General features: G+C 43.4%; 1 protein-coding gene across 1 annotated transcript in view; it reads right to left on the reverse strand.

Moving 5' to 3' along the window:
• Positions 1–3,575: 3,575 nt before the first annotated feature.
• The window catches only part of jakmip2 (janus kinase and microtubule interacting protein 2), a 45,696-nt gene continuing 37,066 nt past the window's right edge, over positions 3,576–12,205 (reverse strand). The window contains exons 20-22 of the mRNA XM_079486234.1: positions 5,976–6,041; positions 3,931–4,007; positions 3,576–3,671 (exon numbers count right to left, since the gene is read on the reverse strand). Of these exons, the coding sequence (XP_079342360.1) occupies positions 3,957–4,007; positions 5,976–6,041 (117 nt within the window). The 3' untranslated portion in view covers positions 3,576–3,671; positions 3,931–3,956. The remainder of the gene's footprint in view (positions 3,672–3,930; positions 4,008–5,975; positions 6,042–12,205) is intronic.

The raw sequence follows: 12,205 nt of genomic DNA on the forward strand, positions 1-12,205 counted from the left end.
TGTACATTAGTAAACACCATTATTTGTCTAACAGTGCAACTCTCAACACAGTTGACCAATAACAGTAGATTAGGCCATATGGCCAATCAGAGTTCACTCTGCGTATGACGAGGTGGGCGTTAAAGAGACAGGAGCTAAATTTTTATATTAAATCACTGTGGCGGGCGAGAGAGGGTATGGTGCAAGGCTGCGCGTGCACCAGTCTCGCATCTCTCACGGAGAAGCTCCAGATGCATAAGAGATGAGCGTCAACACGGAAGGGCGAGAGAGGACCAGGCCTGGACTTTGTTGTGTTGTAGTGTGTTTGTGTGGCATTTTACTTTCGGTTTGTTGTTTATTTGTTATATTAAAGGTCTGTTTTCCTTCCTTTTATTGAACCTTGCTACAATCACATTAATCATTAATTCAATTTTTTGTCAAGGTGTGTAGTGACACAGTGAATAGATTTATAAAGTGTCATATGACAAATTTTGACATAAATGTAAAATTTCACTGCTGGGACTTAAAAGAGCATTTAGTTAAACAACCTTTTATACCATGTATTTTATATACTTTTATTCATCTATTGTTTTTATTATCATTGTTTAAATGATAATGTATGTAATGAAAAAGGGGAAAAGCGCTGTATTAATACTGCAGGCTGGTGTGGATGTTTGTGTATGCTGTCTAAGATCAAATCGTACATTAGTTTATTAAATGAGACCCCTGGTAGGCTCTGCCTTTGTCTTCAGAAACAATGACCCTCTGCATTCGAGCTACACAAAATAACTTTATCATATAATCTTTGTTCCATTTATGATCAGTTGTAAATATCTGGTCAAAATAATGTGTTCATGTTTATCCTACTATAATGTTCCCTCAAGAAACTAAATTAAGTTTGAAGAAATGTTGGCCATACATGGTTTAGTTTTGAGAATTGAAGACCACATCTACTTGGCATTGTTGAGGAAGCTTGATGTGATTGAGATTATTATGGTACCATAGATACAAATGTAAAGTATTGTCTGCCAAACGTTCATTTTGTGAACTCCACTGTAGAGAAACAAGACGGCCTTTAACATTAGTAATGATATTCACGCCAAATTTCGAATGAAACCGTAACGAGCAGGTCTTTGTGGCAGGAGTCACAAAATATTTTTCAGACAATGAATACAGAGAACATTTTCATAAAAAAAAGAGTTTTCATAGCTGCTAATGAATGAGAGAAGCATGCCCCTCGACCTCCCCCAGATTTTAAGTAAAAGTTTTATCTTGAACAAATTTGAAACATTGTTACTGTGACTCTGTTTGGATCTGAATGTCCAACGCTATAAAAAAATGAAAAGAATGTGTTCTCGAGGACGTGTTTTAATGAAATGAATCCAAACCAGGTATACAGAATTCCCCCAAAACATATTTACAAGCCCGAGATGAAGCCGGTTACAGTCAGATCAGTTTCAGAAGAAACAAATGAGTGAATGTCCTGCTGCTATCTACAGCTGTAGAAAGTGAGTGAGAAGAGTAAAAAACAAGCGCACACAGCAGAGATACGTGAATAAATACAGAGAGGGTGAAATATCTGCAGCCGTCACCACAATACAACTCAATGCTGCTAAACCTTCAGGAGAGCAGTGACTCTATTGCTCTTCTAACTGCAGGAGGAGATAGACACACATGTACATATCAACAAACATCATATATATATATATATATACCGTATATACATTACACTGCACTCCTACAGAGCTAGACATCATCATGACACATTCAGCCTGATTCATGAAACCTTCTGTCACAATCATTCATAAAGTCATTCTTACTGTGATATGATGATATACAGCGATTGTATTCGTGTGAAGTCTCACTGCAGGATTTGACTGCATGATGCAGTCATTTACACAAGATAACATGAGTTTTACTTGTGTGAACTGTTAAATAATGAGACGGTTTTACTTGCAAAAAATGGCATCCATAGTCAGAATGGTTTTGTGAACAATTTTTACAAAACTTTTCAGAATAAGGCCCAATGAGAATAAAAACATTAAAAACAGGTTGTTCATTCATTCATTATTTAGTCTTTACAGTAAGGGTGAGATTTTTTAATACATAAGCAATCAAACATGAAGCATTTATTCACCTTTGTTAATGTAAATGTCAATAAAATAGTTAATTTGCTGCACGTTCACTCATGTTAACAGTTGTAACTTTTGATGATAAAATGTTTTAGTATATGAATTGAAATGAACATGAACTAAGATGAATAAATGCTGTTATTTGTAAATGAACATTGTTAAAGGCAGGGTAGTTCACATCCTGAATGTGATCATTAAAGGGGTCATATGACGCGGCTAAAACAAATATTATGGTTTGTTTTAGATGTAATGTAATGTGTTAACATGATTTAAGGTTAAAACGCTGTATTTTCCACACACCATGCATGTTTGCATCTCCTTTTTGCTCCGCCTCTCTGAAATGCGCTGATTCTTTACAAAGCTCATGGCTCTGAGAAGCGAGGTGTGCTGTGATTGGACTGTTAACGCCCACCTTACTTATGTTTACATTTGGGCGGTCCTAGTCAAATCATACCACGAGCTGATGTAGATTTGTGTGGGTGTGGTTACACGAGGTGTTTCAGGCAGGTCTGGGTGAACATTCACTTTAAGACAGAATGCATCTTTTGTTCCCACACTTTAATTTCTGCAGTTTTACATGTCTAATACATGCATGAGCAAATTATAACACACCAAAGACACAGAAAAACATGTATTAGCGTCATATGACCCCTTTAAGTAACGTGGTCTAAATATCTTAATATAAACAAATATCTTCTGCGGAAACCACAGAACCATTACATGTTGGTCTGAATGTAATGATACATTTTCATATTTTCTGTCAAACTCTGGATTTGCTCTGCTCGCTCACACAATCTTCTGTCATCATCTGCAGCTTGTTCATGTGGTTTGGATGAGGTGAGGCTTTAGAGAACGCTCTGAAGGGAGGGGGGATCTTATGGTAAAGGGATAGTTACTTCACCCAAAAATTAATTCCAAACCTGTATGATTTTCATTCTTCTGCAGAACACAAAAGTAGATATTTTGAAGAAACCCATTGGTTTTGTGGATGCCGTCATGGTTCGGTTGGTTCTTTAAAATATCTGCTTTTGTGTTCTGCTGAAGAAAGAAAGTCATAAAGGTTTGACATCCCGAAAGGGTGAATAAATGATGACAGAATTTTCGTATTAAAATGACTTAAACTGTTGTTGATGAATGTAGCATCAGCCTGTGTGGATTGTTGAAGACAGAAGTGTTTGTCTGTTTCTGCGTTCAGGCAGTGAGGGTCCTGACTGTCACCTCACATATAAACCCTGAGTGTCTACGTTCAGATTTTTCTTTTCTCATAGTGTGTGAGGGACAGAAGGTCAGACAGACGGACAGAGCGAGACAGGAAGTTTTTGTGGATTGGTGGTCGTCGCAGTAAATGCAGTGAAGACGCAGCGGCACCCTGCATGGCAGAGATAATCCTCCTGTTTGATCTCTCTTGTATTGGTGTGTCTCTGTAATCCAGAAGTCAAATCCAGTGCAGTGACTCCAGTAGAATCCATAACTCGGAACGTCCCACTTCCACACACAAGTAAAACAAAACCGCCTTGAGTCACCACAACCGGAAAACTGCAGGTGCATGCGACAGCAGTCCTGTCGAGACGAAGACACATGTATTGACGTGATCAGATTCATTTCAAATGTCTCCCTAGAGCACTCTTTTAATGTTTGAAAGCAGACGTAAGTACAGACACCATGAAAAAAAAACTGCAAATGATGAAATGTGAAGAACACAGAAGAGGGAAACTACAAGTGCAATTCTAAAAGCACCGAAGTACTGACAGCCACACGTTCGATTTATTTTTCATTTCGTTTTCAATCAATTATCAGCACAAGAAGATCATGAACTCACCTGTGCAGCGAGAGATGTCAGAGACATCAAGGCCAAAGAATAAAGGCAAGAGAGAAGAATAAAAACAGAAATAAAAACTGAAAGAAGAGAAAAGAGAAATAAGGTAAGTTAGGGAATGATTTGAGAAATCCATCCAATTTTATTAAAGCCACAATATGAACATTTGGACCGCGAGATGGTGCACTTTCGACAACAACAAAAGTCGAAGCTAAATGACGTTATGTAGGAGAGTGGAATTATGGGACATGCGGTTTAAACCATCCAGAGGCGTATGGAGATCGGCCATCATGATCACGGAAGATGTAATGAATGAATTTTATTTGATGTAATCGTAATGAATTAGCTCGCAAGAAACGTTTAGTGTAATTCTGAGTTAGCCCGCAAATGATATTGGACTTTGTCAGTTGATTTGGTAGCGTAATGCTACACAGTTTAACGTGTTTGAAACAGTCACACAGTCGTCGTTTAAAAGTACACCACGTTTACACTTGTTTGGGTTTCCTTTACTCGCCGAAGACTTATAGTTATCCATAATAACAGAACAACATATGCTGCGTCCCAGATGCTGTATAAGCACTTCTGCATTTGCGTGTTGCAGTAGTTTCTACAAGAGGAAACTGAGGGTCGTGCGGAGCAGCGGATATTAAGTCACTGATATGAGACAAACACAAGGGAGACAAGAGACGGGACATTATTTTAAATAGGACATTTTCTGGATTTGCACATTCCTGGGAACATTTGGGATAATGAAATGTATCACACTATGCAAGTAATTTTTGGATATTTCATAACAAAATGATTCCATATTGTGGCTTTAAATTTAATAAGAGTATGAGAGATATGATCATGTGCTCATCATCATCATCATAGTTATTCTCTATTGTTAATATAAAACATCATGATTCAGATAGGGCTGCCCCCCTTCAGTCGATTATTTTTTATTCGACTAGAAGACACTTATTAGAACAAAGTTTTTATTGGTCGATTGTCTGCTTATCATTTTAAAAGTATATATGCACCCTGTCACTCAATTTACATATTTGTTTGCTCTAACACTATCGTTAACTTGGATAAAGGAAGGCTATTATGAGCATGTTTAAATGTTGCGTCCATTTTTTAACACCAAAATTGCTAATATACGTCACCACATTATCAACACTCATACTTTGACTGATTCTTCCTTATGTATTTCTGCATTTTCTTTCTCCAACTTTGCCATTATGACATTTATGGCCCATGTTGATTTTTTCTGTAGCTGAAAATTATTGATTATTGTAATGCATTAATTACAGTTGGTACAGAATACTGACTAGGACCAGTGCAAGGGAGCACATCACACCTGTCTTGGAAAAATTGCACTGGTTTCCTGTTATTGTTCATATTGTTTTTAAAATGTTCATGCTTACTTATAAGGCCTTGAATCATTTGGCCCCTCCATATTTGTCAGATATTTTATCCCCCTACACGCGTTCTACCCTCCTCTGAAGCTGGTCTTTTATCTGTCCAAACAACCCGGCTTAAAACTATGGGCGATCATGCTTTCTCTTCACTGGCTCCTAAATTGAGGAATTCCCTAACCCTCTAAGATTAGAAATGCTGAATCCCTTAGTGTTTTTAAATCATCCCTTAAAACTTTTTTTTAGGCTAGCGTTTAGGTGATCATGTGATTACTCGGTATTTTATTATATTGGCCTTGTTTTGTTTGATCTGTTCTTTATTGCTTGCTGTATCTTTTTTAAGCTTATGAAGCTTAAACCATCATCTGATGTCCCCATTCCCATTGTATATTGAAATCTTTAAATTAATATCATAAACATGCGAATAGTCGACTAATGGCCTAAATGAACAACTACTAGTCGACTAAAGAATTGTCTAGTCGAGGGCAGCCCTGGAGACGTCTGTTTTTATTTACTGATGCAGGATGCTCTTTCACCTATAGATCATTTACTGTTCTTGAACTAGAAATATTAATCTGGTTGATAATGTGTCTCTTCCCTGTTCAACATCTTTTATACATTTCAGTCATTTATTAGGCTTGCTTGTACCTTCTCCTCGAGATCTTTGATCTGTCTCCTCTGAATATCGGTCTTATCCTCCAGGTCTCTGATCCTCTGCATTAAAACAAACACACACACAAGTAAATAAGATATTAGTATACAAATGATGCTTAACTAAAACATGACATAAACACACACACACATAAACAACAGCTGAACTAATAACACCAAATCACATTCACACAGCTCAGCTAATTCAGGCGACACAAGCATCAGCGCCTGGTGATGAGACAAGATAAGAATTGTTCAATTTCATGTAAAGAATAAGCAACTACCAAAAGCCGTCATGTCAGCCGTCTCTCATCAGTTACTGCAGTTTGTTTATAACTGTTTCTATCCACCTTTTTCTTGACGTCTCCATGGAGGGCGCCATTACCGCGAGTGACTTCCTGTTTGATGCTCTGCATTTCCGTTTTGTATTTGTTACTATGTTAGAGGACATTTCTGTTAATGGTTAACATATAAAGTTTCTCGAATAATATTTTGCGGTATAAGGCTGTCACAACAGCCACAGAAAGCTCAGAAACCCTTATGAACGAGTGTTGCCGCATGACACAACAGGAGCGTAAAGTAAATAACATTTAAAGACAGCTCAGGTCTTAACTCTTGCATTCTGCACCTCATATATATTTTTACTTCGTTATTTACTTGATTGTTATTGCATAGTATATCCCTATTGAAGCAAAAATCCAGGGCTAAGTGACATTATAATCATTTAGTTTAATATTGGAGTTTCACTGTATTCAAACAAATGTATTCACATTGGATGACACAGGAAATAAACACTATTTTACAATCGTTTTTAAATGTAATGTATGTATTTAAGTTTATGTTTGGCCAAGTCAGCATTGTAGATCTATAAATAAAAGCTTGTTCAACAAAACAGCAGCTGTATCACTAACAAAAACACACCAGAAGCAGTCACACTGAAGCATCCACATGTCTCCAATACTGCGTTATTATACAGAAAAGATCCAACCTGATCCATGTGATCAGGTTTATTTATATCTGGCGTGGGTATCGAAACCTTCCCGCTGCGCCTATGCGGAAGGAGTGACCGGAAAAGTTGTCTGCTGGGATGCCAGATTGGAGCAGGACGACTTTGAGTTGCTTCTGACACCAGAAGCGTGTCGTCGACAAAGAGGGGATCCGATAAGGCGGCTGACTGGAGTTGTCTGTAGCGAAGGTAGGCTAGGAGGGTTCGATACGGCTGAATCGGTGAGTGGATGTTGTAAACATAGACGAAATGGCCTCTCCTGGTCTGGTCCGTCTTACTTTGCTTAAGCACTTGGAGGTCATTCACAGTGGGGTGAACCGAAGGGTCGAATTTGGATGTGGTGGTGTTCTCTGATCAACGTAGAAAGCCGAAGAACGCCAATGCAGGCATAATGTGTGGAGTGATATCCCTTGCAGAGGATGGAGATGCATTTGGTGAGAATCTCCAGGGTAATGGGCCTCCTGACGGGCGGGTTGGGATCTTCGTATGCCTTGGATAACCATTGATATTTGGGAGCTTGCTATGGCCGGTGACGGGGAGTTGATGGTCTTAGTGATGGAATTGAGAGAGGCTTCGAGAAGCGTTTGCAGTGGGTGATTCACTGGAAGCTCAACTCCGGATAAGGTGGTACAGGAATAGGCATGGGGTCCGCTTCGGGCGCCAGCAGCCTGAACTTCGGCCAAAACTGCGCTCTGATGATGCTGGAGACTGGTGGAGGTTCCATCGCATGCGCATTTGGAGGCGCTGGCATCGCAGCGGCTGTGGCCAATGAAAACGTGGGGCGTGCCTGTTGTAGAGAGAGAATGGCGGCCGTTTACGCGTTGTGTGGAGACAAGCTTGCGCTAGCATTGGCAGCGGCGCCGAAAATATGAGGCCCAGGGACCGAGGCTTGTGACTCTAGCGGAGGCAGCCTCACGCTAGAAATAGATTCCGGCGCCGCGGGCCAAGATCCAGGGGCGGGAAAAGCGAATCTAATGGTGCCTGCTTGTGCGTCTAACGGAGATAGGCTTGCGCTAGTGGCAGCACCGAAGAATTGTGGTCCAGATACCAGCGGTTGTGTCCCCAACGGAGGCAGCTTCACGCTGGAGATGTATGGGTGAGCCAGGGCTCCTGGGAGTTGCCAGCCAGCCTGGCCTGGGCGGTCAGCTGCAGTCGCGGTGGTGTCTCACGCATTGAGCTGAGATGCTGCGGGCTGCCAGAGGTGCTCGATCGGGATATCCGTGGCTTCTAGCGTGACCTAAGTGCTTCCTAGACTTGCCGAAGGCTTGCTGCGTCGGCTCGAGTGAGGGAGGCCATGCCGAGCCGCGGAGGCAGATTGCCCGAGCCTGGAATGGACGGGACCCAGAGCCGAGCCTGGCTCGTTATTGGCAGCCGATCGTGCCAACCTCATCGAGGGGACGTCGGCCTTGGGACGACACGTAGAGGGTGTAGAGCTCTAGTTTCGAAATCCGCCTGCTGAATGGGACGTCCGCATTGGTCAGGGCCAGACGAAGGCTCTGGATCATCCACTTTCTGCATGCGGGTATCTTGAGGCGCATGATGACGCCAGTGAATGAGATTGAGATCGTGCAGGTGGGAGTGATGACGAACCCTTCCTCTTAGATGCACGCCGCTCAGAGCGGTGGGGACGGTGGCCCCGCGGCGAAGCTTGGGAATAGTCTGTATAATCCGACCCTGAGCTGGAAAGCTGGGGTGCGCATGATTGCGCCGAAGGATTTGGAACATTTGCTATTTTGGCGACCACGGGAGACTCTGACATTGTGGCGAAACTTGACGATGCTTATCTGGTAAGATGCATCAGGTAAGATTGTTTGTCTATTTATGACAATAATTTATTGCTGATGGTGAACCAGCCCAGATAATTAAGATAGGTTGCGTGCTCGGCTGATCCTCCCGGATTGATAATAAAACATAATTTTTGGCAAAGACTTTGTTAATGCTGCGTAAAGTGTTTTTATAAATATAAAGCTCTTGGCCGTCTACATTCATAAGATGATATATCCAATGTGCCTGCTGGCTGGAGTTTAATGTCATTATCCCAGTAGATGTCGCTGTGCAACTTCTTATGGTGAGAAAGAAAGTTGTTTTTTATGGTCTAGGTTAAACCTAACCCTAACGTGATAAAGACAATCGAACGCATTAGAACCCATAGTAATTTTACATTTGGTCCACACTGGATGTGGCGCATCGCACCAGTCATGTCAGGTTTAGACACGGTTTAAGTCTGACAATTATCATTTTATTTTAACTCTTCATGTTCAATGTCAACATCCTATCCAGCTGAAAAGATCTTCACTCATTGGTTAAGTGCTCTCTCTTTACTAACTAGTCACTTTGAATGAAAGCAGATGTTAAATGAATAAATAAAGAGAGAGAGCGAGAGAGGACCTGATGTGCCTGATGTAGAAGTTCCATCCTCTCCTGTAGAATCTGACAGTCGTATTCTCTGCTCTTCCGCAGCATCTGTCTGCGCAGTCTCTCCACGGCTGTGCGCAACTCGTCCTTCTGCAGCTCATCCAGAGGATCTCCGTACTTTATCACCTTCTCCTGCTGAAGAGCGTTATACAGCGTCGCCTCCAGCTCCTGGATTTGCTGTTACACACACAAGTGTAAAAGATAAGCTCTGACATACATCTAAGAAAGAATATCCAATCAAATCATCCACAGAAGAAACCTCTTGTTTACAGTCCTGTTCTATATGTGTACAATTCAACAATTGCTCATTTCATTCATTGTGGACTTTTTGTCTCCCACATTTGAAAATAATAGTACTGTACTAAAACACAAATGTAAAAACATTTTAATAGTAATTGTGCCTAAAACATCCAAAATAAATAAAAACTATGTTGACTTCAAAACTTGCGATGAAAATGAAAAGTCTTGAAGAACGGTTGCAGAAGCTTCAAGACACCAGTACACTGAACCGAGAGTTGGTTCTTTCAGACACATACAATTGAGAGCTGGTGAGAAAATGACACTGTGCATGCGTGTCAGTTTTAGAGGGAATAAAAAGCTTGTAAGTCAGATATTTTATCAAATACCAGAGGTGTGATACACATTGGAAACATGTATAGGACTTAATTCCTGCCTTATCATTGTATGTACACCGATCTGCATTTTCCTGTCAAGAACCGGTTGCTTTCCGATAACCATTAATGTTACACTGACCTGATTCTTTCGGACACGTCCCACTGAGAACCAATGGGCTGATGATAGTCATTCACTGTGAGGCTAGAGAACAGTGCGGACAACTGATGCTGTGCTAATGCTACAAGCGCCCGTGAACCGAGGACTTATTATTGGACTATGCGTGGATCATAGTTTCCATCAGGGAACGGAGGTTACATACTGGTTACATACTTAACCGAGACGTTCCCTTTCTGTCAGTCTCTCGACATTGTGTGGACAGAATGGGGTTCCTCGGAAAACGCCACAGCGCTGTGCTGCGTCACAATCTCCCGCGAAGCGATGCTGACTGGCCTGGGCATGTCAGATGTAAATTGTAACCCTCAAGTGGAAGGGAAGGAGTCCAGAGCTTTTTTAAAAAGATGGGAGCCCCTTCCACCGGCCGTCACGGACGGAGGCCTAGTTCTCTAATAGCGACAAGCCGCCCGGTACCGTAAGGGCCACGTGCTCTCCCCCCTGAGGGAACGCGCTACAGAGACCACTTCCTACCGCAGGGAGGAGCTTAGTGGAGATCCACACACAGTCTCGCCCCATAGGGGAGAGCACGTGGGAGACATGCGGACACGAGAGGGTGTCGCGAGCAGGTGAAAGTACACCTGGGAGAGGTCATGGGCCATCGTGTGAGAATACATCAGATGGAACCGCCCTGTGGGGGGGTTACTACGTGTCGAGCACTAGGCCTAGTTAGAGCCACTGCTGAAGGCTCAAAAATCGGCCAAAGGAGGTAGGGCTGCTCCGCCCAGCCCGCCACCAAAGAGTGCTTAGTGATGGATGGAATGCCTACTCTTCGCCCAAGTGGGGGAAGAGGATAGGCAAGATAGCGCTGTATCCCACCCGGAATCGCAGGTGTACGCCCACCAGCTGCCGACCTTAACTGGCGGTGTCCTGTAAAACTCGGGCTGATACCGGTTCCACGCGGAGGCTGTAGAACCTCGCGAAGGTACTGGGCATAGCCCAACCCGCAGCTCTACATATGTCTGCCAGAGAGGCACCTTGAGCCAGTGCCCACGAGGAGACCACACCCCTGGTGGAGTGCGCCCTCACTGCGAGCGGGCACGGGAGATCTTGTGATCGGTAAGCCATGGCGACGGCATCCACGATCCAGTGCGCCAACCTCTGTTTGGAGACAGCCCTCCCCTTGTGCTGACCTCCAAAACAGACAAAGAGCTGCTCAGATCTCCTTAAGCTCTGCGTGCGGTCCAAGTAGACACAACACGGAAGGGGTTGGGTCTTCCTCCCCAGAAGGGAGCGCCTGCAGGTTCATCACCTGGTCCCGAAAAGGAGTGGTGGGAACTTTGGGCACGTAGCCAGGCCGGGGTCTCAGGATAACGTGAGATTGACCGGGCCCGAACTCTAGGCAATCCGTGGCCACGGAGAATGCTTGTAGGTCCCCTACCCTCTTGATGGAAACGAGCCCCACTAGGAGAGCCGTCTTCATCGAGAGATGAGAAATAGCAGCATCTCTGAGGGGCTCGAAGGGGGGCCTCTGGAGGCCCGCCAGGACCACATTGAGGTCCCAAGAGGGTACGGAGAGCAGGCGAGGTGGATTCAACCTTCTCGCGCCCCTCAGGAACCTAATGACCAGGTCGTGCTGTCCCAGAGACTCCCCACTAACTGGATCGTGATGAGCATCAATGGCGGCTACATACAGTAGTGGCATGATGTATCCACAAACGCTGCCTTAGCGTGCCGGAGTCCCAGACACTTGAGGCAGACGTCGTGTCCGTCCACCTCCTCGATGAGTGCGTTGCACCCAAGAGCACAGCGGGACATGCCGCACTGAAAGAAATTGGCTCTTTTAGAAGAGAGAAGCTTTGGTTATTGCCGAGAAGCCCAGGGGAAGTCACTGGAGAAGGGACAGTCCGCTGCACCACGTCGTAAGACCAGCAACAGTAGTAGTTCTGCGAAGTTGTCAGCATCAGGATGCAAAGGCTCCGAAGAACAAAAGGTGAATGAATGCAGCACGCCGGCTCCCTTTTATACCCGGGGCGGGGACCGGCATGCAAATTTCATTCGCCAAATTTCCATTGGCCTG

This window comes from Barbatula barbatula, assembly GCF_947034865.1.
Source record: "Barbatula barbatula genome assembly, chromosome: 22".
Lineage (NCBI taxonomy): Eukaryota > Metazoa > Chordata > Actinopteri > Cypriniformes > Nemacheilidae > Barbatula > Barbatula barbatula.